The sequence below is a fragment of the Pristiophorus japonicus genome, chromosome 1 (genome assembly GCF_044704955.1).
Source record: "Pristiophorus japonicus isolate sPriJap1 chromosome 1, sPriJap1.hap1, whole genome shotgun sequence".
NCBI classification, from domain to species: Eukaryota; Metazoa; Chordata; class Chondrichthyes; family Pristiophoridae; genus Pristiophorus; species Pristiophorus japonicus.
The window spans coordinates 106394397-106421642 of NC_091977.1; the positions used below are offsets into that span (position 1 = coordinate 106394397).

General features: G+C 43.5%; 1 protein-coding gene across 11 annotated transcripts in view; it reads left to right on the forward strand.

The window, feature by feature from the left end:
* agtpbp1 (ATP/GTP binding carboxypeptidase 1) overlaps positions 1-27246 on the forward strand; it is a 492848-nt gene that overhangs the window by 389359 nt on the left and 76243 nt on the right. For all 11 annotated transcript variants that reach the window (XM_070882177.1, XM_070882142.1, XM_070882161.1 and 8 more), the window contains one exon: positions 22266-22397. In XM_070882177.1, coding sequence (XP_070738278.1) covers positions 22266-22397 — 132 coding nt within the window. The remainder of the gene's footprint in view (positions 1-22265; positions 22398-27246) is intronic.

Sequence of the window (27246 nt, forward strand, 5' to 3'; positions counted from 1 at the left end):
AGACTTTGGCTTGATGCTATAATTCCTACTTCTGAATCAGAAGGTGAAGTTTGAGCCCCGCTCCAGTCAGTCACAGCGAATGGAGACTCAAATACTAAATACTGTCTCTAAATACTGGGTTTACATCTGGGGGTTTCTCGTGTCCAGACAGAGTGACCATTGGCTTAGTGGTAGTATTCCTGCCTTTGAATTAGAAGGATTGGATTTGGGCTCCACTTTAGAAAGCCCAGCAAGCAGAGGCCGGAGCGCTGACTCTGAATACTGGGTTGGCATCCAGTGGGGCTACCCACGTCCAATTGGTGCAGATGCCCCCCTCCTATCATAACGGGCAGGTAGTACATTTTAGCCTTGGTTGCATTCCACCAAAGAGAAATTACTCCGAAGATTAAAAACCACGAAGAAGGCAATGGGAAACCACCTCTGATACTCTTCCATAATAAGTGGCTCAAAAATCTCATGTGTGAGACTTGAGTTAGGACCTGGGGGTCAGAACACAACACAATGGATGGATAATGTTATGTATGCAATAAAGGTTAAAACTGAGTACTGTTTAACTAAGCAAGGTACAACCTCGCTTCCGCTTTATTTTGGCCCAGAGTGTCTGACTCACAAAATGGCTGGCCTTTTATACCAGAGCAGCACTATGTACATGCTGCTCAGAAGGCCCCCAGCAATGACACCATCTTGTGGCTACAAACAATATGTACATACATGACAACACCCACCTCTGAGATCTTATCTCAGTCTTTCACAGGTTGAGACGGTCCGGTGCTTTACGCTCCCGGGTTGACCGTCTCAGTTCGATTCCGGCCTTGGGGAATGTGCCGAGTCTGTTGTTGCTGGTGGCTGGATGGCTGACTTGTTGGGGGTGGCAGTGGCCTTGTCAGGAATTGTAAGTCTATTTTTATTGAACAAGTCCGTGATGGAAATTCCGGGTTCACTGATGACCCTTGAGTCCACTGAAGGCTGCTGGTAGGTTGGTTGGTCATCGACGGTTTCTTCGTCCGACTGCTCTGGCTTGTCTGTGTGCCTCAGCTTTGTTTGATCCATGTGTTTCCTGCAAGTTTGCCCATTCTTGAGCTTAATAACAAATACTTTGTTGCCCTCCTTGCCATGACCGTACCAGCGATCCATTTGGGGCCCTGACCATAATTCAACACATATACAGGATCATTAACAGAAATCTCGCGTGACACAGTTGCGCGATCGTGGTACCCTTGTTGACTCTGTCTTCTGTATTCAACATGATTACTTAAATCCGGGTGTACAAGAGATAACTTGGTCTTAAGACATCTTTTCATCATGAGTTCAGCAGGCGAGACCCCTGTGAGTATGTGGGGTCTTGTCCTGTAACTCAGCAGTATGCAAGACAAGCGGGTCTGCAGTGACCCTTGGGTTACTCTCCTCATGCTTTGCTTCATGATTTGTACTGCACATTCTGCTTGCCTGTTGGACGCAGGCTTGAACGGTGCTGACCTTACATGTTTTATGCCGTTAAGTTTTACAAACTCCTGACTGGTGAAACACGACCCATTGTCGCTCACCACTATGTCAGGCAGACCATGTGTCGCGAACATGACATCGAGATTCTCTATGGTTGTCGTGGATGTACTGGATGACATGATTATGCATTCTATCCACTTCGAATAAGCATCCACCACCACTAAAAACATCTTGCCCAGGAATGGACCTGCAAAGTCTACATGGATTCTGGACCAAGGTTTGGATGGCCATGACCACAGACTCAGCGGCGATTCCGCTGATGCTTTGCTGAGCTGCATGTAGGTGTTGCACTGATGCACGCGTGCTTCCAGCTCAGAATCAATTCCTGGCTACCATACATGGGACCTGGCGATGGCCTTCATCATCACTATACCAGGATGTGTACTGTGTAACTCACGCACAAACTTTTCTCTCCCTTTCTTGGGCATTACTACTCAATTGCCCCACAATATGCAATCTGTTTGAATAGACAGTTTGTCTTTGCACCGAATGTACGGTTTTGTCTCCTCTCACATTTGCTTAGGTATGGCAGACCAATCCCCTTTGAGGATGTAACCCTTTACCACCGATAATATCAGGTCCTGGCTGGTCCAGGTCTTAACTTGTTGAGCCGTGACAGGGGTCCCTTCACTCAAAAGCATCCATTATTGACATTAAATCTGCCGGTTGTGGCATTTCCACCTCCGGTGTGGGCAACGGCAACCGGCTCAAAGCATCGGCACAATTCTCTGTGCCAGGTCTGTGACGAATGACATAATCATAGGCAGTTAATGTCAGCGCCCACCGTTGGATGCGGGATGAAGCGTTGGTATCGATACCTTTGCTCTCGGAAAACAATGAAATGAGCTGTTTGTGATCGTTCTCTAATTCGAACCTCAGATCCAACAGGTATTGATGCATCTTTTTAACACCGTACACACATGTTAAAGCTTCTTTTTCTACCATACTGTAGGCCCTTCTGCTTTAGACAAATTTTTGGATGCATACGCGACAGATTGAAGTTTCCCCGACTTATTGGCTTGTTGTAACACGCAACCAATTCCATATGACGATGCGTCACAGCCAAAACTAAACGTTTACATGGGCCATTATGTACCAGCAGCTTGTTCGAGCAAAGCAGATTGGTGGCTTTCTCGGCAGCTCTGTCTTGCAATGCGCCCCACACCCAGTTGTTGCCTTTTCTTAATAGCATGTGCAGTGGTTCAAGTAAGATGTTCAATTTAGTTAGGAAGTTACCAAAATAGTTGAGTAGACCCAGGAATGAACGCAGCTCTGTCACGTTCTGCGGCTTGGGTGCATTCTTGATGGCTTTGGTTTTCACGTCAGTAGGTCTAATGCTATCAGCGGCGATTTTCCTCCCGAGGAATTCGACCTCCGGTGCCCTGAAGACGCACATCGAGTGTTTAAGTTTGAGTCCCACTCTGTCCAAACGCAGTAGAACCTCTTCCAGGTTGTTCAGATGTTCCTTGGAGTCACGACCAGTGATCAGGATGTCATTTTGGAATCACGACTGTTCTGGAAACGGACTTTAGTAGACTTTCCATATTCCTCTGGAATATTGCTGCAGCCGAGCGAATTCCAAACAGGCATCTGTGGTAAATAAACAGTCCTTTGTGCGTGTTAATGCATGGAAGTCTCTTCGAAGTCTCGACCAACTCCTGCGTCATATAGGCCGATGTCAAGTCCAGTTTTGTGAACGACTTCCCCTCGGCAAGTCATCAGCCTTCGGTAACGAGTACTGATCTTGTTTCGAAACCCTGTTGATCGAAGCCTTGTAGTCTACGCAGATTCTGACTGTGCCATCACTTTTCAGCACAGGAACAATGGGGCTGGCCCATTCATTAAATTCGACCGGTGATATGATCCTTTCATGCTGGAGTCTGTCCAGTTCAATTTTGACCTTCTCCCTCATCATATACGGAACTGCCCGAGCTTTATGATGGATGGGTCTTGCATCTGAGTCCACGTGGATCTGCACCTTGGCTCCCGTGAAGTTGCCGAAACCCGGTTCGAACAGCGAGGGGAACTTGCTCAATACTTGGGCACATGTATCTTCTCGTGAACCGCACCGTTATACGACACATTAATTTGTGCACTGCCAATTACCTTTATCAGTTCTTTAGTGTACGTGCGCAGCTTGGCGTTAACAGGGCTCAGCCTGGGCCTCACAGTCTTAGTATCCCACAGCTTATTAAATGCCCTCTCATTCATGATCGATTGACTCGCCCCTGTGTCCAGTTCCATCAGTACCGGTATCCCGTTAAACTTCACATTAATCAAAATTGGTTTACTCTTGGTTATGAAAGAGTATAGTCCATACCCTTCCTCCTCTGGCATCTCAGATTGCGTATCCGGATCCGCCCTAGTCTGACTCTCAGCCTCCCATGTGGTGTGTCGCAGCTCGCTTGCTCATCTGCGGACACTAGCGCTGGAGATGCCCACTCTCAGACAGCCTTTGCAACTATATTGCTTAAATCGGCACTGCTGATGCCGATGATTTCCCCCACAGCGCCAACACGGAGAAATCGGATACATTCCCGCTGGTGGACTTTGGACAGCCACAGGTTTCGCCAACACAGCCGGATAGGCTCTGTCATGTGCCGCTCTGCCGAACGCCGAATCAATTGCATTTACATCACTTGCCGAGGTTCGGTTCTTCACCGCTGTTTGCTTTAGACTCCTGTCCGTCGTCATACATGGTTGAGCGATCTGGATGGCCCTTTTTAAATTCAACTCCTCCACCGCCAGAAGTTTGCACAGGATCACCTCGTGGTCGATACCGATAACAAAGAAGTCCCACAGCATGTCTGCCAACACCGTCTCGAACTTGCACGGTCCCACTAGACATCTCAGGTCGGCAACAAATTCCGCCACGCTCTGGCCCTCCAATCGAACGTGTGTATAAGACCTGTATCTCGAGATGATGATGCCGTCGTCTGGCTTAAGGTGCTTCCGTACCAATGTACACAACTCCTCGTACGTTTTCTCTATTGGATCACTAGGCATGAGTAGATTCTTTATCAGACCGTCGATCTTTGAACCGCACACAGTGAGGAACACGGCCCGGCGCTATCTGCATCGTTGACCCCCTCCATTTTGTTGGCCACGAAGTACTGGTTGAAACAGCTCACAAAGTCTGCCCAATATTCTCCCTCCATAAATCCCTCTAAAAATCCAATCGTGCTCATTTTGCAAACAAAGGTTCTTGTATTCTCGTCGCCAAATGTTATGTATGCAATAAAGGTTCAAACTGAGTACTGTTTAACTAAGCAAGGTACAACCTTGCTTCTGCTTTATTTTGGCCCAAAGTGTCTGACTCACAAAATGGCTGGCCTTTTATACCAGAGCAGCATCATGTGCGTGCTGCTCAGTGGCCTCCAACAATGACACCGTCTGGTGGCTACAGACAGCATGTACATACATGACAGATAAATAGATGGATGACGCACAGACAGGAGTGTTGTGCCATGTTATGTGCCATCTTATGTGCCATGTTATGTGCAATGTCGTGTTCTTCTAAGATGGAGCTGGTCCCTATAAGGCCACAAAGTATAAAGATCAATCAGTTTCATTAATGTTTGGTCAGATTGATAAATGCTTGTCAATTACAGGCTGCAATTCAGAAACACACATGTTTTAAGGTTATTTTGTATCTGTAACAAAGTGTGATGTCTCGAGCTTGATATTGATGTGCCGTATATACCGTTGTTAATGTAGAACTAGTAGATCTCTCATGGTGTTGATTATGGTGAATTGCCTCATCTTATGATTTTTGTATGTCTCGTATGGCTGTGAGTTCGTTATCTGTCTCACAATATCACTATCTGTTTTCTTTCTCGGTTCATGTCCCGTTCTGTCCTGATGCCTGTAAGCTTGTGACTATGGTACAAAAGCCAAACTCCAGATGACGAGGTTCCCTACAAAAATTTAAGTTTATTAAAACTAACATTAACAGTATTAGTTTGATAACAGTAAGCGATTATACAGCCTGGCTACCCTGGAATCACAAGCTGATCAGACTCCGACTTCCAGCGATAAAGTGGGTGATCCGGACACCCCCAGAGCTCTAACATCCACTGACCACTAGCCCTATAATTATACCCAAAATGTCTGGGTCTAATTACGTATACAGTGGCCTTGTGCCTGAACAGTATTCTGTTGTTAACGATCTGTTATCTGTAAGCTACAAACTCAGTTTCTTCCCAAACCATAACCTGCAAGCTCAGCTACTATGTCAAGAACCAATACGTCACAAGGGCATTTTAACTTGCCGGACACAGGCATGGTCTGATGGGAAAATGGTCAACTCGTAACGGTCAACTTTCTTACCATGCCTGTATATTATAATTATGTCTTCGGGTGTCTGTGTATCTCTCTCTCCAACAACTTGTTTGTTTTCAGCTGTGCTATTGATTTCTTTCACTATCTTTTTCAAATTATGTTTTTCTGTTGTATGTATGTCTGATTTCTATTCTTAGTGATGTGTTTGTCACAGTGAACTGGTGATTTATTTTTGTCAACTAATGTTTGTGTGCTGGAGTTTTTTACCGTTAAGTAATTATGCATTTGTTTTGCAATGTGCTGATTTGTATCTGTTGTGTGACCTGATTTTTTTGTCTTTGTGCCCCCTGTTTTTTTTTCTTTGTATGCTGTGTTTATGTCTCCTTGATACATCTTTTTCTTTTGAGATTTGTGGACTATCTGCTTAATAGCCAAAACAAATTAAGTAGTAGGGAGGACTACTATGAATGTGGAGAACAATTATTCGGGACAGGGTAGGCCAGGAATTAGACTGAGCGGACGGAGGGCAAGAGAGAAAAGCAGAGTTCTGTGTTTGAAGGGCAGGCAGCTGGGAGATGTCAGGTAGAAGGTGACAGCGCCACCTTCTGTTTCAAAGTAGTAGAGAGAGACATTACAGTAACAGAAACAGAACATGCTGGAGACATTCAGCAAGTCAGGCACAGCATCTGTGGAGAGAAGTCTCAGGCATTGCTCTTTGTCAGAACACACTGATTCTGCTGTAGTACAATTCCTGAAGCGTTAACTTGTCACGTCGCTCCAAAGGTGCTGTGCTTGCTTTACTGACTGTTTCTAGCATTCGCAGTATTTTGTTTTTTATAGACATTACAATGTTACCTGTTCAAAGTAATGTCAGCAAGTGTTACTTCAGGTGTTACAAATTGTTCTAAGGTCTTAACTAGAACCCTGATTTTAAGTTAACAAGCCCAAACAAGAATGGGCGCATTTATGTTGGATGTCAGATTTACATCCCGTCTGATTTTGGGCTCTGTTAGAGTCAGTAGAGTGTAAAATTGATGGGGTGTAAACTGGACGTCTGACCTGAACGCACCCGTTCTCGCTGGGCACGTTAGATTAGAATCACGGCCTAGCTGTCAAAAGGTGTAACACAATTATAGCACAGGACAGTGTGACAACAGGAAGTGTACACAGTTGCAAGAATATTAATTAATTTATTCGTTCACGGGATGTGAGTGTCGCTGGCAAGGCCAGCATTTATTGCCCAGTCTTCATTGCTCTTGAGAAAGTGGTGGTGAGCTGCCTTCTTGAATTGTGTTCTTTTTGCAACTGAGTGGCTTGCTGGGCCATTTCAGAGGGCAGTTAAGAGTCAACCACATTGTTGTGGGTCTGGAGTTACATATAGGCCAGATGAGGTAAGGACGGCAGATTTCCTTCCCTAAAATGAACCAGAAGGGTTTTTATGACAATCCGGTAATTTCATGGTCACCATTACCAACACTAGCTTTTTATTCCAGATTTTTTTTTAATGCACTAAATTCAAATTCCCCAGCTGCCGTGGGGTGATTTCAACTCATGTCTCCGGATCATTAGTCCAGGCCTCTGGATTTCTAGTCCGGTAACATACCGGACAAGTAATCCAGAGGTATTACCGTTCCTGTGATAGATTATAGATTAACAGATTTTCCATGGTTAGTCATTATAAATCAGGTCATGTATTTTTAATGATAGGAATATTGTACCTTTTAATATGCAAAAGTGTCCTGCTTACATTTTGTATTTAGTGGCCTATCCTTCTAAGGTTTCAAAGTCCAATTGCAAACAAAAAGACAGCTTAGGATCGCTGAGAAGTTTAATTATCTCGTATGGGAACTTTGTAGATTAGAATGTGTTCATCAGGTTGAGGCTGTAGCTCAGAGGCACTGAGCATTTTATGATTATTTTCTATCTGTACCAGAATGTGATACCTGGGATAACTAAATGTAGCATTTTTAATGTAAAATCCATCTTTACTTTTTCACTGAGTAAGTCACTATCATGCTGGGGTGAAACATTATCATTGCTCGAAACTTATTGTAGCATTGTTTTGTTGACCGTCTGAAAGTGGCAATAACGGGAGCACTGATTAACATTTATTTATAGCAATTAGATTTTAAGGCCTTAAAGGGACAGGCTGTCTTAAACACAGCTCCACCTTGTATTTAGTGCATTAATACATTATTTACCCTGTAATTATGTTAAAATGCTTCTTTATGTTCCTTCTAATAATGTCTGTCTTTTAATTTTCCTTTTTACAAATAGTAATAATTGAGCATTTGTTTTTCACAGAACAAAACAATTGCAGCAAAATCTTGTCCAGTGTCACACTTTCACTATTAAAGTTGCGTTAGATCACTGCAAAAGCAGTTAATGTACACTGCCATTATAGATTCTTTGAATTGTAATGTAAAGAAATAACATTTCCAATGTAGAACTAAGACTGTCTTTGCACAACAGTCAAGTTCATTCCAGGTTTGTTGGTAATATGGGAAAACATTTGTTTGGGGATGCAGCATGTGGAACTGGAGTTGACTCATACATGGTGACTTCACAATTTTCAGAGGTATACTATATTGTAGCAGAAGCCAAACATTTCTATATAACAAGTCGGGGAAATCTTTGAGAGTCATCATGGGTCAGTCATGCTTGCCTATAAGGAGATTGAGAGAGTGGAATTGGCAGATGTCTGGGATCCAGTGTTTTTTAAAAATTCGTTCCAGGATGTGGCCATCCCTAATTACCCTTGAGAATGTGGTGGTGAGCTGCTGCCTTGAACCACTGCAGTCCTTGTGGTGAAGGTACTCCCACAGTGCTGTTAGGGCGGGAGTTCCAGGATTTTGACCCAGCGACGATGAAGAAACAGCAATATGGCCCCAAGTTTCCACATGATTTGCTCCTGATTTTTAGGAGCAACTGATGGAGAACGGAGTATCTTAGAAATCGCAATTCTCCACATTTAAGTTTTCTGCAGTTCTAGTCAGGTAGAACAGTTTCACTTTGGAACAGAATTTTTTTTTCAAAAGGGGGCATGTCCAGCCACTGACGTCTGATTTGAAAGTTTCCACAGTGAAAACGTACTCCAAACTAACTTAGAATGGAGCAAGTGAAGATTTTTGTAGGCCTGAAAAAACCTGTTCTACACATTAAAAAATCAGGCGCAGGTTACAAATTAGGCGTCCAGAACGAGGTGTGGGGGGAGGGGGGGAAAGGGAAGTCATTAAATTCTACAATAAATCCTTAGTTATACTTCTACAAATATTATACAAACAATTCCAACCTGAATAAAAATTTATAAGCAAAGAAAAGATTAAATAAACCATGTTCCTACCTGTGTGAAAGTGCTTCAGGCAGGCCTTTCAGGCAGGGAGAAGGCTGCAGGAAGCCTCACAAGTTGAGGCAGCCGTTCCCGACGGCAGGGGGGGGGGGGGGAGGCCCCCCTGCCGTCGGTCGGGCCCGTCGGGAAACGGCTGCCTCAACTTCTGAGGCTTCCTGCAGCCTTCTCCCTGCTGCAAGAAGCCTCAGTGCTGATCATGGAAGGGCAATGTGGTTTTATTAAAAAATTTAAAAAATTGAACAGCTACAAAGAACTACAAAAATGGCCGAGTGCCAATGTTTCCTTCACACTGCGCGTTTCTGGTCAGTGGTGGCCCCCAGGATGTTGATGGTGGGAGATTCGGCGATGGTAATGCCATTGACTATCAAGGGGAGGTAGTTCGACTCTTGCTTGTTGGTGATGGTCATTGCCAGGCACTTGTGTGGCGCGAATGTTACTTGCCATTTTTTAACCCAAGCCTAAATGTCGTCCAGGTCTTGCTGCATGCGGACATGGACTGCTTCATTTTCTGAGGAGTTCCGAATGGAACTGAACATAAGAACTAGGAGCAAGAGTAGGCCATTTGGCCCCTCGAGCCTGCTGCGCCATTCAATAAGATCATGGCTGATCTGATCATGGACTCAGCTCCACTTCCCTGCCCGCTCCTCCTAACCCTTGACTCCCTTATCATTCAAAAATCTGTCTATCTCTGCTTTAAATATATTCAATGAGCCAGCCTCCACCGCTCTCTGGGGCAGAGAATTCCAAAGATTCACGACTCTCCGAGAGAAGAAATTCTTCCTCATTTCCGTTTTAAATGGGCGACCCCTTATTCTGAAACTATGCCTCCTAGTTCTAGATTCCTCCACAAGGGGAAACATTCTCTCTGCATCTACCCTGTCAAGCCCCCTCAGAATCTTACACGTTTCAATCAAATCACCTCTCATTCTTCTAAACTCCAATGAGTATAGGCTCAACCTTTCTTCTTAAGACAACCCCTTCACCTTAGAAATCAGCCTCAAGAACCTTCTCTGAACTGCCTCCAATGCAACTATATCCTCCCTTAAATAAGGAAACCAAAACTGTACGCAGTACTCCAGGTGTGATCTCACCAACGCCCTGTACAGTTGTAGCAGGACTTCTCTACTTTTATACTCAATCCCCCTTGCAATAAAGGCCAACATTCCATTTGCCTTCCTAATTACTTGCTGTACCTGCTTTGCTGTACAAACTTTTTGTGTTTCATGTACAAGGACCCCCAGATTCCTCTTTACCTCAGCATTTTGTAATCTCTCCGCATTTAAATAACTTGCTTTTTTATTTTTCCTATAAAAGTGGATAACTTCACATGTTCCCACATTATACTCCATCTGCGAAATCTTTGCCCACTCACTTAGCCTATCTATATCCCTTTGCAGATTCTTTGCGTCCTCCTCACAACTTGCTTTCCCAGCTATCTTTGTATCATCAGCAAATTTGGCTACATTACAGTCAGTCCCATCATCCAAGTCATTAATATAGATTGTAAATACTTGAGGTCCCAGCACTGATCCCTGTGGCACCCCACTAGTTACAGATTGCCAACCTGAAAATGACCCATTTATCCCAACTCTCTGTTTTCAGTTAGTTAGCCAATCCTCTATCCATGCCAATATATTACCCCCAACCCCGTGAGCTCTTATCTTGTGCAGTAACCTTTTATGTGGCACCTTATCGAATGCCTGCTGTAAATCCAAATACATGACATTTACTGGTTCCCCTTTATCCACCCTGCTCGTTACACCCTCAAAGAACTCCAGCAAATGTGTCAAACATGATTTCCCTTTCATAAAACCATGCTGAATCTGCTTGACTGCATTATGATTTTCTAAATGTTCTGCTGCTACTTCCTTAATAATGAATTCCAGCATTTTCCCAATGACAGATGTTAGGCTAACTGGTCTATAGTTTCCTGCTTTGTGTCTCCCTCCTTTCTTAAATAGGGGCGTTACACTTGCGATTTTCTAAACTGCTGGGCCTCTCCAGAATCCAGGGAATGTTGTTAGATTACAACCAATGCATCCACTATCTCTGCAGCCACTTCTTTTAAGACTCTAGGATGCAGGCCATTAGGTCCAGGGGACTTGTCCACCTTTAGTCCCATTAGATGGCCTAGTACTTTTTCTCTCGTGCTAGTGATGATGAACACTGTGCAATCATCAGCGAACATCCCCACTTCTGACCTTATAATGGAGGGAAAGTCATTGATGAAGCAGCTGAAGATGGTTGACCTCCAACAACCACAACCGTCTTCCTTTGTGCTAGATATAACTCCAGCCAGTGGAGAGTTTTCCCCCTGATTCCCATTGACTTCAATTTTACTGGGGCTCCTTGATGCCACACTCGGTCAAATGCTGCCTTAATATCAAGGGCAGTCTCTCTCACCTCACCTCAGCCTTGTTTTTTGCACTTCCATGCTGGGCTCCGCCTTAATTGAGGATGGGAATATTCATGGAGCCTCCTCCTCCCTTTAGTTGTTTAATTGTCCACCACCATTCCCGACTGGATGTGGCAGGACTGCAGAGCTTTGATCTGATCCGTTCATTGTGGGATCGCTTTGCTCTGTTTATAGCATGCTGCATCTGCTGCTTAGCATGCATGTAGTCCTGTGTTGCAGCTTCCCCAGGTTATAAGAACATAAGAATTAGGAACAGGAGTAGGCCATCTAGCCCCTCGAGCCTGCTCCGCCATTCAACAAGATCATGGCTGATCTGGCCGTGGACTCAGCTCCACTTACCCGCCCGCTCCCCGTAACCCTTAATTCCCTTATTGGTTAAAAATCTATCTGTGATTTGAATACATTCAATGAGCTAGCCTCAACTGCTTCCTTGGGCAGAGAATTCCACAGATTCACAACCCTCTGGGAGAAGAAATTCCTTCTCAACTCAGTTTTAAATTGGCTCCCCCGTATTTTGAGGCTGTGCCCCCTAGTTCTAGTCTCCCCGACCAGTGGAAACAACCTCTCTGCCTCTATCTTGTCTATCCCTTTCATTATTTTAAATGTTTCTATAAGATCACCCTTGATCCTTCTGAACTCCAACGAGTAAAGACCCAGTCTACTCAATCTATCATCATAAGGTAACCCCCTCATCTCCGGAATCAGCCTAGTGAATCGTCTCTGTACCCCCTCCAAAGCTAGTATATCCTTCCTTAAGTAAGGTGACCAAAACTGCACGCAGTACTCCAGGTGCGGCCTCACCAATACCCTGTACAGTTGCAGCAGGACCTCCCTGCTTTTGAACTCCATCCCTCATTTTTAGGTACACCTGGTGCTGCTGCTGGCATGGTCTTTTGCACTCCTCATTGAACCTAGGTTGGTCCCCTGGCTTGATGGTAATGGTAAAGTGAGGGATATGCCAGGCCATGAGGTTACAGATTGTGGTGGAATACAATTATGCTGCTGTTGATGGCCCACAGCGCCTCACGGATGTCCAGTTTTGAGCTGCTAGATCTGTTCTGAATCTATCCCATTTAGCACAGTAGTAGTGCCACACAACACGATGGAGGGTGTTTTCAGTGTGAAGATGGGACTTCGTTTCCACAATTACTTTGCGGTGATCACTGCTATCAATGCTGTCATGGACAGATGCATCTGTGACGGGTAGATAGGTGAGGCCGAGGTCAAGTCGTTTTTTCCCTCATGTTGGTTCTCTCACCACCTGATGCAGGCCCAGTCTGGCAGATATGTCCTTCAGTAGTGGTGCTACCGAGCCACTCTTGTGATGGACATTAAAATCCCCCAACCAGAGTACATTCTGTGCCCTTGCTACTCTTAGTGCTTCTTCCAAGTGGTGTTCAACATGGAGGATTACCACCTACTGCCCTCCATCAGCTGAGGGAGGGTGTTGAGTGGTAATCAGCAGGATGTTTCCTTGCCCATGCTTGATCTGAAGCCATGAGACTTCATGGGGTTCGGAGTCAATATTGAGGACTCCCAAGGTCCCTCCCTCCCGACTGAATACCACTGTGCCACCACCTCTGGTGGGTCTGTCCTGCTGGTGGGACATGACGTACCCAGGGATGGTGATGGATGAGTCTGGGACATTAGCTGAAATGTATGATTCTGTGAGGGTGACTATGTCAGGCTGTTGCTTGACTCATCTGTAGGACAGCTCTCCCAATTTTGGCACAAGTCCCCAGATGTTGGTGAGGAGGACTTTGCAGGGTCGACTGGGCTGGGTGTGCTGTTGTCATGTCTGAAGTCGATGCCGGGTCGTCCTAATCTTTCAGCCAGAAAGATCTAGAAAAGGAAAACAGGAGAAAGCAAATGGCATATGCTCACAAAAAAGGCATTGTAAATAAAAACATATTTCCCTGTGGTCCAGCCAAAACCGTTTTATTGTTTTTGTCTTTTGTATAAATGACACATGACAAATGTTTAACTTCACAATGAATAAACAAGTTGTTGTAAAGGACACTGATTTTGTTTTGCAATATCCCATGCTAGTTGCTCTGCTTTTGATATAGATCTGTCCTGCAGTTAAAGATGCCAGAGCAGCCAATCATCTATTTTAATGAATGAGCTCATTTTCACAGTACTTTCGAGAGTCGCCTCCATTTAATAATTTACACATCAAAAAGCGAACAAATGGCATTTTCAAACCTAATTGGCCGCCTTAACCTGTTTGAACAGCTGTTTGATTCCAGTTACTATTCTGGAATGTACATAGGTCCGTATCCCACAGCCTTTCCACAATCCACCCGCAACTTGTGGACTGGTGAAATAGCAATGGAAGAATCAATGAATTAATTTACTGTGGAGGTGAAGCCCCATGAATGACTATGATTGAGTACAAAACGGCTGACAGCATAATTATTGTAGATGGACAGAATAGTGAAAGAATATGTCACGAAATGAGGTTTGCAGGTTTCTATAGGTCAATCAACAGAATTATCCATATGGTTTTCATAATTTTGAAATGGATGATTGGGAAATGATACTCTGATTAATGAAAAACTAGTAGCTGCATCGTGCATTGTTTAAATCAGAAATTAAAACAAATTACAAACTAGTTAAATTTATGCATTTAAATTAAACTTTGATGCAGCCAAACATTTAAGGCATCTTGTGTCATTGTGGCACTGTTTTACATTGAACTCTGACTGCGTATGTAGAAATTAATCTGGAAGTAATCAGGTACCTGAATTTCAGGATTCAAATTACATCATTAATCTTTAGATTGACTTGATAACAATGGCCCTGAAATCCCGGCCTCCCCGGCTCCGTACGGAGTATGTACGGACCCGGGAAGGCATTGCAAAAGCCGGTTTTCGGCGTGCAATGTGCATGTGCCGAAAACCAGCTATTCCGATCTGCCAAGTTTTGGCTTGACAGATCCAACGCATCTCGGCAGCAAGGACATTCGCATGGGCAAGATTGCGGTATTTTCCCATCTCTTGCGAATGTCCTTAAAACTCTTGAGCCTGGGAAAAGCAGGCGCATAGCCTACTTTTACAGCGTAAGAGTTTTCAAACATAATAAAAACATAAAATATTGTTTTTAAATGTTATTTTTATATGTTTAAAAACCCTGCCCACTAAGGTAAGTTTATATTAAACCCTAATTACAAAACTTTAAAAAGAATTGGAAAAATATTTTTTTTTCTAAGAACTTTATTAACTTTAATTTCAATTCATTTTAATTATGTGAGGCGTGTTTTTTATTTTTTATTGTGTTTAGTGTGCTTTTCTTTTCCTCATTAATAGCAATGAGAACTTTAGCTACGGATTTCTCATTGCTATTAATGAAAATACTGTACCTGATTGGTTGTACAGTCACACGTGACTGCACCGTCTGCGTTGGAACCTGGAGGACGGGAGCATGCTCTGTAGCGTGGGAAGAGAAGGCCTCCACACCGGAATCCCAGTCACCTCCGGGACCACCAGGTAATTTCGTTAAAATTCTCTGGTCGGAGGCGTTCGGCCGAAAAAAGCCTCCGACTGTAATTTCAGGACCGTTCGTTTGAGAAACCAGGAAGATGGTTGGCATAGGAAGTAGAAAATCTCACACTGGTGCAGTAATAAAGGTTCTGTTCACATTGTTGGGCAGAGTAAATGGAGTTTTACTCTCCATTTGACCGTGCTACTTTGCCTGGGAATGCTCAGTGCTAACACAAACTATTCTACTCTCCAGCACTGACATCCCTCACTCTGAGCACAAAATTCACCAAAGAAAGAAAAAATACAACTTTTTTGATAAAATACAATAATGGAAAGATGTAAAACTTTTAAAATACTTTTGTTACGATTTAGTCAAATTTCATAATCTAAAATAACTCTTCATGAAAAAAATCCTATTGACCTTAATTGTCAGCACTGGTTTAACTTGTGTGCTTCTGGTGTTTTATTGCAAAATAATATTTTGGCCTGGTCCTTGTGGACTGAAAAAAGTATATATTTGCAATGTGTTCTGTTTGAACCCATAAGCCCAGTGGGCTGTTGCAGACCTTGAGGAGTGTCAAGTTTTGAGGATATAGCTTACTGTGTCAGCAACAAGAAAAATAAATTGTGAATGAAAGGACTGTTTGATGTAAACTCTTGACATAAACATTTAAATTAATTAGAAATAAAATACTGAAAAAATAATTTTAGTTGGCTGTATCAGGCACTTTGAGCAATGGGAATTAACAGAAGCCTTTCACACAGTGAAAATACAGTTGAAACCAAGATTAACACAGATAAGATCAAATAGACTCCAAGATTATAATAAATTATATCCACAAATCAAACCATTCTGTTTACTGCAGTATGAAATATTCTAACGCGGGTGAGTGTTTATCAGTTGCACTAATGTCATGAAAATCAGTTTGCTAGAAAGTCCCCCAAAAAAACACACCTTGTTAACTTCAAATAATGGGTTTGTTAGCCTGGTGGTTATGGTACTGGATATTGATTGTTCAAATCCCAACATGACAAATTGTGAAATTAAATTCAAAAAATCTGGTAATTTGTAGCCTCGCATCAGAAAGTAACATGAAAGCTGCTGGATTGTTGTAAAAACTCAAGTGGTTCAGTAATAGCCCTTCAGGGGAGAATCATAGGACCTTACTGCATAGAAGGAGGCCATTCAGCTCATCGTGCCTGTGTCGGTTCTTTGAAAGAGTTATCCAATTAGTCCCAATCCTCCGCTCTGTCCCTATAGCCCTGCACATTTTTCCTTTTCAAATATTTATCCAATGCCCTTTTGAAAGTTGCTATTGAATCTGCTTCCACCATCCTTTCGGGCAATGCATTCCAGATCATAATAATGCGCAGCCCAAAAACATTCTCCTCATCTCCCCTCTGGTTCTTTGCCAATTACCTTAAATCTGTGTCCTCTCGTTACCAACCAACCTGCCAATGGAAAGTTTCTCCCTACATACTTATCAAAACTCACTGCATATAAACAATTCTCCTCATCTCTCCTCTGCTTCTTTTACCATATTGAGAATAATTTCTTTTTTAAACCACTTTTTTGGGGGGAGTTTGCAAACAGCTCTAAACCTCCAGTTTTTAAATCTTCCAATCTGCTAACGTTAATAGAAACTATCAGCACACATTTTCCACTTGTGTGGCTCTGGTTCTGCTTTCCAAAAATCCTGGTCTGTTACTAAACTCACTGATATAGAGAACCCTAAACTAATTCTATGTCAGGATTGTTCAGAGATAAAACATATGAAACTCTAAATTGTGTATTTGTGTTGGGGCCAATGATTGCCTTACATTTGCCTGCTTAACCGCACTGTTGGTTTGGCTGTGGGATGCACCTAATTAACTCTTTTCCCCTGATAAAAGTTTAGTTGTTTTTTAAACTAAAAATATGTGCTGCTTTCTGTCGATGAACAAAGAGGAGTTTGTCTGACAAAGTTTGCATATTTTTAGTGCAATTCTGTCTACACACACAGGCCAGTTTTTTTTGTAAATGGTCAAATCATTTGGCACCAATGAAAAGACAAAATTAGATGGTGAGTCACAAGAAAATATCCCATTAGTTTGTAGCAGTAAGACTGCTTTTGTCTTAGAATTGAGAACAGGCCCAGAAATATTGTTTTATAGCAGCTCATTTAGTGATCATTGCAATGGAAATTATTATAAAGTGGGTGTTTTTCTTGAGATATGGGCATCACTGGCAAAGCCAGCATTTATTGACCATCTCTAGTTGTCCAAATTCTTTGCAGCAGTTTTGATACAGCTGAGTGGCTTGCTAGGCCCCTTCAGAGGGCAGCGAAGAGTCAGCTACATTAGTGTGGGACAGGATTCACTCACATATAGGCCAGACTGGGTAAGGGACAGCAGGTTTCTTTTACTAAAGTACATTAGTGAACCGGTTGGATTTTTGCAACAATCTGACAGCTTCATAGCCACCTTTCTACTAATATTAGCTTTTCATTTCCAGATTTTTTAAACTATAGAAATATGTGCTCTTTTCTGTCCATGTATTCAAATTCTCAAATTGCAGTGGTGTAATTTGAACTTGTGTTCGCTCAAGTTTTAGTGTAGTGGCTATGTCATTGTACTATCATTTACCATGTGTGCTCTGAATAATTTTTAAAGCAGTATATGCATCACATCAAAGATGCTTATGGTACAAAAAATCCTCACAGGTTTGATTCTCCTCAGTTTGCAACAGACCAATGCCTTTTCATCCTGGCTGTAAAAGTCCTGCACTACAATCTCTTCTTGCAAGCCTTAATTGTCTTCCTGGCCTAACATGTTTTAACTAATTACCTGGAACTTTTCTAACCTAATTGTAATTAAGAGAAACTGATAACAATACTTAAAAATCTCCTGTTGCAATTTTTCTCCATTTCTCATCATTCAGGACTGCTAGTTTAGCATTTTGTGGAGGTTGATTGTCTGAAAAACTATTGGGGTACAATTACTGCAGGACTGACTCATAGACTAAAATCAGAGAATTATTTTGCAGCTGGCTAGCAAAATTGCAGAGTAATTGAAGGCTATATTCGATCAAATATTTACATCATTCATTCAATCATTGTGGGATTGCAATCAGATTCCCAGCTTCAACTTTTCAAAGTCAAATATTTTTTTCAGGGTGTCTAACTGACGGTCGAGGGTTAGTTAGGAACAGGAGGAAACCATTCAGCCCCTGGAGCCTGGAGGAAGTGAGGAGAAAAGGGGAAGGGAGTAAGGGGAGAAGTAGGAGGCAGGGAAAGAGAGGTGGAAAGAAAGCAGCGTGGGGAAGGTGGAGAGAGAGGGAGGGGATGAAAGGAATTTGGAAAGGGCAGCAGATGAGGGAAGAAGAGAGGGGGCCCGAAATTGGTGAAGCACCCCACCCGCCCAAGTGCCGCTCAAAGGACCGCCGCGGTACCTGACGGTACTTTGGGCGGGCTATTCATCGTGAAGGTCCTTCAAAGGATGGCGGGTGGCAAATGAGGGACTTAGAAACATAGACTTACAGTGCAGAAGGAGGCCATTCCGGCCCATCGTGTCCGTGCCAGCCGACAAAGAACCGCACAGCCCTCGGTCAGCAGCCCTGAAGGTTACATATAAACCTATGAACAATGGCGGAAAGGTAAAGAGCACCCAGTCCACCCCACACAACTACAACACCCCTTACACCGAAACATTCTACACTCCATCCCAACCGGAGCTATGTGATCTCCTGGGAGAGACAAAAAACAGATTAAAAACCCAAGCCAATTGGGGAAAATAAAATCTGGGAAAATTCCTCCGACCCATCTAGGCGATCAAAACTAGTCCAGGAGATCACCCTGGCCGTATTCGATTCCCTGCAGTACTTGCCATCGTATCTGCGCCGTCCAACAAGAGGTTATCCAGTCTAATCCCAATTACCAGCTCTAGGTCCATAACCCTGCAGGTTACGGCACTTTTAAATGTGGTGAGGGTTTCTGCATCCACCACTCTTCCAGGCAGTGAGTTCCAGACCCCCACAACCCTCTGCGTGAAGAAGACCCCCCCTCTAATCCCCTCTGAACTTTCCACCAACCACCTTAAAACTATGCCCCCTCATAATTGACCCCTCCACCAAGGGAAATAGGCCCTTGCTATGCACTATATGCAGGCCCCTCAAAACGTTGTACATGTCAATGAGGTCTCCTCTCAATCTCCTCTGTTCCAATGAAAACAAACCCAGCCTATCCAATCTGTCTCATAGTTAAGATTCTCCATTCGAGCATCCTAGTAAATCTCCTCTGCACCCTCTCTAGTGCAATCACGTCCTTCCTATAATACGGCGACCAGAACTGCATGCAGTACTCCAGCTGTGGCCTAACCAGAGTATTATACAATTTAAGCATATCCTCCCTGCTCTTGTATTCTATGCCTCGGCCAATAAAGGCAAGCATTACTTATGCCTCCTTAACCACCTTATCCACCTGGTCTGCTACTTTCAGGGATCTGTGGACAAGCACTCCTAGATCCCTTTATTCATGTACACTATTAAGTTGCCTACCGCTTAATGTGTATATCCTTTCCTTATTAGCCCTCCCAAAGTGCATTACCTCACACGTCTCCATTTAAATTCCATTTGCCACTGCTCTGCCCACCTAACCAGTAGATTGATATCCTCCTGCAGCCCATGACTTTCCTCTTCATTATCAACCACACAGCCAATTTTAGTGTCATCTGCAAACTTCTTAATCATACTCCCTATATTCAAATCTAAATGATATCTATCACAAAAAGCAAGGGACCCAGTACTGAGCCCTGTGGTACCCCACTGGAAACATCCTTCCAGTCACAAAAACATCCATCAACCATTACTCTTTACTTCCTACCTCTAAGCCAATTTCGGATCCAACTTGCCACTTTGCCCTGGATCCCATGGGCTTTAACCTTCGTGACCAGTCTACCATATGGGACTTTATCAATCTGGGTGGCAGCCAATGGGAGCTCTCCTTCTCAGCGGCAAAGGCGCTTGCCACCCAAATGCCGCCGAGGCTGGAGACGGACCCGTGGAGGGTCGAAGACCTGCAAAGAAAAATCTTCAGGGAAAAAAAACATCGGAAGACCTTCAGGGGACCCCATTGAGGTAAGTCACTGTGGGGGAAAAAAAAATGTTGACTAACATTTTTTTCAGGACCTTGATACTTACTGTCAGGGACAGATCAGCCTCCAGCGAGCGGTCCTTTCCCATTCTGGCGCCAACACCCGCCCGCCCCAATCTGGCATCTCGGTGGGCAGGATGTCAGCGGGCGGTCCCCGGCAGTTCTCCCCTCCCACCCGCTCCAGCCTACGTTCCGCACTGTGCGGAACTTCCAGAGGAATGTTGGCGGCAGTTGCTGGCACTGGGCGGTGAGTTCATCGATTTTGGGCCCAAGGGGAGGGAGAGGATGGGAATGGGATGAGGAGTAGAGACAAATGGGAGGGGATTGATGAGGGATAGAGGCAGGAAGGAAAGGAAAGGTGAGGAGGAAGAGAGTAGGGTTGCCAACTCTGGTTGAATGTATTCCTGGACTGCCTGCTTTTAACTGTCCCACTTCTCACACTCCCGGCATTGGTTGCCCGACATGTCCACCCTCATGGTGCACCACCTTCCTACACCAATTGGAAAGTGTATAGACTCTTCATTACTCAATTGGATGATTCTTCATTGTCAGACAACATCAATTTTTCCTGATCTCTGATATTTTTATGAACAAAATAAAGTTAAATAAAAACAGCTTTTTATTGCCCGTATGTTTATTCTCCTGGGCTGCTCGCAGTAGTGTCCCGGAAATGAGTCTTTAATTCCTAGAGATTCCAGGGCAATCGACGGATTGGGAACCCTAGAAGAGCGGGGGAGAGAAATGAGGATGAAGGGAAGGGATCGGGAGAGAAAAAGAAGTGAGGAAGGAAGGAGACATAGCAAGGTATAGAGGAAGGGGAGGGAGAAAATTTGCCAAATATAATTTATATAGTTAATGATCATTTAGTACTAATATAGCATCAGTGATTTTAAGTAACATATAAGTAAGTTATTTAGCTTATGTTTATCCACAGATTGACTTTAAAAAAAATGTACCCAACATAAAGTACACATTTTACCAGTTCTTGCTCTTTACAATTCATATAGTTTCGTGAAAAAGAAGAAAACGTTCTTGTGTCTATTTATATTAATGAAAGAGTTAATTTTCTCTGAGATATCCACACATGTTTTATTAATTGTCTTTGGGATGTGGGTGAAACTGCAAGGCTGCATTTATTGCCAACCCTAGTTGCCCAGAAAAAGTAGTGGTTGACCTTCTGTAAGTGCGTGTCTTGTAAAGTTATTAATAAAGGATTAAATTCAAGATAACTTGTGTTTCTGGAAGAATATTTGGTAGAAAAAGCAAATATCCTAGTGGCAATCTTCTACCAGCTCTGACATCTAATATATATAATGTATTTTAAAAATAGGAACATACCACTGGGGGGTTGGGTGCTGTCGAATGAAACATGAGGGTTCCAGAGTGACATTCCACACTAAATATCCAAGAAAAGTCTTTGGTTGGCGGCAGAGAGACCAACACCAAGAATGGCCCCCGGGATGGGCCACAGAGTGGCATCTTAATAAAAATGACTGGAAAATATTTGCTCGGGGTGAAGTGAGAGGGAACCCAGATCATGGTGCATTTGAGTCAAAAGGTGGGGGACACTGTCGCGCTGTAACGGATTGCGAAGCCACTGGAAAAGCTGACAGGTGCATCGGGCACAGCGAGTGGCAAGAACTGTCAAGTGTCCAGTGAAGGGCAGAGTGATGGCTGGGAAGGGCTGATGGCGACGGTGAGAGCAATGCATTGCGGGGACCTTGGGACGGGAGGAGACAGTAGATTTATTCTTTTAGTACATGTAAGCAACAAATAAATCAAAGCCAAAAATATTACATTTAAAAATGTGAAATAAACTTGCCTTCCAGGAGAAATAACTTTCAGAAGAATCAAGATGGCATCCAAACTGCTGGGAGAAACAGTTGAGAAATGTGTCTGACGGCCACCCAATGGTTAAATTGTGTAATTACGTTGGGCTTTTCCATAATAAACATGGACATAGGAATTTATAATGGAAAACATTTGGCACAAAACGTGTGATAAGAATTTAAGTGGTACAAAGCCTGCAGACATAAAGATTTCTAATCTAGATGGAGGAAAACAATAAAAGGTTATTTATAAACCTTCTACCATTGTTTCTGCAGGTATTTTGTGATTATCATGGCCATTCACGCAAGAAAAATGTCTTCATGTATGGGTGCAGCATAAAGGAGACAGTGTGGCAGACTGACGTTAGTGCTTCCTCTTGTGACCTCCAGGAAGACCTTGGGTACAGGGTGAGTATGCACTATACACGCCATCCAATGTAAATCTTATATTCCAAAATTTTCAGTGACAAGAGCAAGAGACAAAACTGAAGTATTTGAAACCATCTTCAGCTAGAAGTGCTGAGTGGATGATCCTTGTAGGTCTCCTCCTGAGGTTCCCACCATCACAGAAGCCAGTCTTCAGCCAATTCAATTCACTCCTGGTGATATCAAGAAACAGCTGAGCACACTGGATACAGCAAATGCTATGGGCCCCGATAACATCCCGGCTGTTGCGCTGAAGACTTGTGCTCCAGAACTAGCCATGCCTCTAGTCAAGCTGTTACAGTATAGCTACAACACTGGCATCTACCCGACACTGGAAAACTGTCCAGATATGCCCTGTCCACAAAAAGCAGCACAAATCCAATGCGGCCAATTACCGCCCAATTAGTCTACACTCAATCATCAGCAAAGTGATGGAAGGTGTTGTCGACAGTGCTATTAAGCGGCACTTACTCACCAATAACCTACTCACCGATGCTCAGTTTGGGTTCCGCCAGGACCACTCGGCTCCAGATCTACATACAGCCTTTGTCTAAACATGGACAAAAGAGCTGAATTCCAGAGATGAGGTGAGAATGACGGCCCTTGACATCAAAGCAGCATTTGACCGAACGTGATATCAAGGAGCCCTAGTAACATTAAAGTCAATGGGAATCGAGGGAAAACTCTCCACTGGCTGGAGCCATAACTAGCACAAAGGAAGATGGTTGTAGTTATTGGAGGTCAATCATCTCAGTCCCAGGTCATACTGCAGGAGTTCCTCAGGGCCAACTATCTTCAGCTGCTTCATCAATGACCTTCCCTCCATCATAAAGTCAGAGGTGTGGATGTTCGCTGATCATTGCACAGTATTCAGTTCCATTCGCAACTCCTCAGAAAATGAAACAGTCCATTCCCGCATGCAGCAAGACCTGGAAGATATTCATGCTGGGGCTGATAAGTGGTAAGTAACATTCACAAGTGGCAGGCAATGACCATCTCCAACAAGCGAGAGTCTAACCACCTCCCCTTGATATTCAATGGCATTACCATCACTGAATCCCCCACCATCAACATCCTGGGGCGTCACCATTGACCAGAAACTTAACTGGACCCACCATCTAAATACTGTGGCAACAAGAGCAGGTCATAGGCTGGGTATTCAGCAGCAAGTATCTCACCACCTGACTCCCCAAAGCCTTTCCACCATATATAAAGTATAAGTCAGAAGTGTGATGGAATACTCTCCACTTGCATGGATGGGTGCAGCTCCAACAACACTGAAGAAGCTCGATACCATACAGGACAAAGCAGACCCGCTTGATTGGCACCTCATCCACCACCTTAAACATACACTTCCTCCGCCACTGGCGCACCGTGGCTGCAGTGTGTACCATCTATAAGATGCACTGCAGCAACTCACCAAGGCTTCTTCGGCAGCACCACCCAAACCCACAACTTCTACCACCTAGAAGGACATGGGCAGCAGGCGCATTGGAACACCATCACCTGCAAGTTCCCCTCCAAGTTAGACACCATCCTGACATGGAAATATATCTACATTCCTTCATCATCGCTGGAACTCTCTCCCTAGGAGTTGCTTCACCACAAGGACTGCAGGGGTTCAAGAAGGCGGCTCACCACCACCTTCTCAAGGGCAATTAGGGATGAGCAATAAATGCTGGCCTTACCAGTGACACCCACATCCCGGAACAAATTTAAAAAAAAGTAAATGTACGTATTGGCAATAGCGGTACTGTAGCTAGGGTTAAGATTTTCCTCAATCAGAGATGGTTGTTTTGTCCAAAATAACAAGACCACTTACAGTTGTACTATTTTAGTGTCATGCTGTAACATTATCCTTTTTAAGGACGTTGCCTTTCTAATTATCTTTATTGTACACATATTTCGGAGATGACTGTCAATTTGTCCAGTGATTTAGTAAATTCACTTTCGTAAAACAAAGCTTGCCGGTTGGAGCGGAGTTGCAATATTCGGGCCAATGTGTTTTACAGTGGCTGATCTCAACGAGTGGCTCGACACACCCTGGTCTACAATTGTTTCCTTGAAGTAATTCTATCCGTAAACCAGCTCACCTGCTGAGTGGACAGGCCTATGTTCTCATCCTTTTGGTGAATCGGTAACTAAAGTGCCTTTTATGCATTAGATTAATCTCCGACAGGAATCCTGCGATTTCACAGCTAAACGTTCCAGTAGAATGTGGGAAATCTATCCGGTCTGCCACCACTTTGTTCCTCATTATAAATTCACCTGATTCTGACTGCAAGAAGACATTTGTCTTCACTAATCTTTTTCTCTTCACATATCTATAGAAGCTTTTGCAGTCAGTTTTTATGTTCCCTGCAAGCTTACTCTCATAATCTATTTTCCCCCTCCTAATTAAAGCCTTTGTCCTCCTCTGCTGAATTCTAAATTTCTCCCAGTCCTCGGGTTTGTTGCTTTCTCTGGCCAATTTATATGCCTCTTCCCTGGATTTAACACTATCCCTAATTTCCCTTGTTAGCCATGGTTGAGCCACCTTCCCCGTTTTATTTTTACACCAGACAGGGATGTACAATTGTTGAAGTTCATCCATTTGATCTTTAAATGTCTGCCATTGCCTATCCACTGTCAACCCTTTTAAGTATCATTCGCCAGTCTATCCTAGCAAATTCACATCTCATATTATCGAAGTTACCTTTCTTTAAGTTCAGGACCCTCGACTCTGAATTAACTGTGTCACTCCATCTTAATGAAGAATTCTACCATATTATGGTCACTGTTCCCCAAGGGGCCTCGCACAACCAGATTGCTAATTAATCCTCTCTCATTACACAACACCCGTTCTAGAATGGCCAGCTCTCGAGTTGGCTCCTCGACATATTGGTCTAGAAAACCATCCCTTATATACTCCAGTAAATCCTCCTCGACTGTATTGCTACCAGTTTGGTTAGCCCAATCCATATGTAGATTAAGGTCACCCATGATAACTGCTGTATCTTTATAGCACGCATCCCTAATTTCCTGTTTGATGCCATCCCCAACCTCACTATTACTGTTTGGTGGTCTGCACACAACTCCCACGAGCGTTTTCTGCCCTTTGGTGTTCCGCAGCTCTACCCATACAGATTCCACATCATCCAAGCTAATGTCCTTCCTTACCATTGCGTTAATCTCCTCTTTAACCAGCAACGCTACCCCACCTCCTTTTCCTTTCTGTCTATCCTTCCTGACTATTGAATACCCCTGAATGTTGAGTTCCCAGCCTTGGTCACCCTGGAGCCATGTCTCCGTAATCCCAATTACATCATATCCATTAACAGCTATCTGCGCAATTAATTCATCCACCTTATTATGAATGCTTCTTGCATTGAGACACAGAGCCTTCAGGCTTGTTTTTTTAATACTCTTTGTCCTTTTAGAATTATGTTGTAATGTGGTCCTTTTTTATTTTTGCCTTTGATTTCTCTGCCCTCCACTTTTCCTTATCTCCTTTCTACCTTTTGCTTCTGCCCCCATTTTACTTCCTTGTCTCCCTGCATAGATTCCCATCCCCCTGCCATATTAGTTTAAACCCTCCCCAACAGCATTAGCAAACACTCCCCCTAGGACATCGGTTCCGGTCCTGCCCAGGTGCAGACCGTCCGGTTTGTACTGGTCCCACCTCCCCCAGAACCGGTTCTAATGTCCCAGGAATTTGAATCCCTCCCTCTTGCACCATTCCTTAAGCCACATATTCATCTTAACTATCCTGCTATTTCTACTCTGATTAGCACGTGGCACTGGTAGCAATCCTGAGATTACTATCATGATGATGACACACGTTATGTTTTTGCATTTAACAATCTGCACTTGTCATCAGTCTTCCCCACATCTTCGGATTGGGAGATTCACAGAGACAGCTATCTTTGTTGCCTTAATGATGGTTATGGCTTTAGGCAATCAATAGATGGCACAGTAAGTCTCATACTCTGTTTATGGCAGTTCATGAATCAGTTGGGTTTGAATAGATTCCAAGTTGCTAAGACCAATAACAACAGCTTGCCTAAAAGCTGGAATGGTTCTACTTCTAACCATATATTAGCTGGCAAACACCAATCCTGATTTCCCATCTGCTCAAGGTCGACCTGTTGCCGGCTCAGAGAAATCTTGCTCTCACACATAGTCTTTTCTTTTATATACACAAACAGAAGATCTGTTTCCACTGTAGTTTAAAACAGAACTACTCACACATTGGAATCTATGTGTTTTTTCTTAATTTTATTGTTGGTTAAACTTGTCATACCAGAATTAGAACAAAAACAGAAGTAACAGTCAAGCCATTGGCAGCCGCAGTACCGCCTGCAATGTAAACAAGGCTGTTTCATGAGCCAGCAAGTGGCAAATCTGATTGCTGCAAAATGAATAATGACTCCCAGTTCCATGACTAAATAGACGCATACAAGTAATTGGATGGCTAGTGCTCACAATTTAAAGATCAGTTCAAAATTCTTAAACAAAAACTTGCATTTATATAGCACCTTTAACATAGTAAAACATCCTGAGGCACTTCATAGGAGCGTTATCAAACACAATTTGACACCAAGCAGCATTGGGAGCTATTAGGCCAGGTGACCAAAAGCTTGGTCAAAAAGGTAGTTCTTAAGGAGCGTCTTAAAGGAGGAGAGTGAGGTGGCGAGGTATAGGGAAGGAATTCCAGAACTTAGAGCCTGGACAACTGTATACACGGCCACCAATGATGGAGCGATTAAAGTCTAGGTTTTTCACTGGCTAGAAAATTGGCCTGATTTTTACCCAATAAAAACCTTTTGCTCACACTTCCAAAATGAGTGAT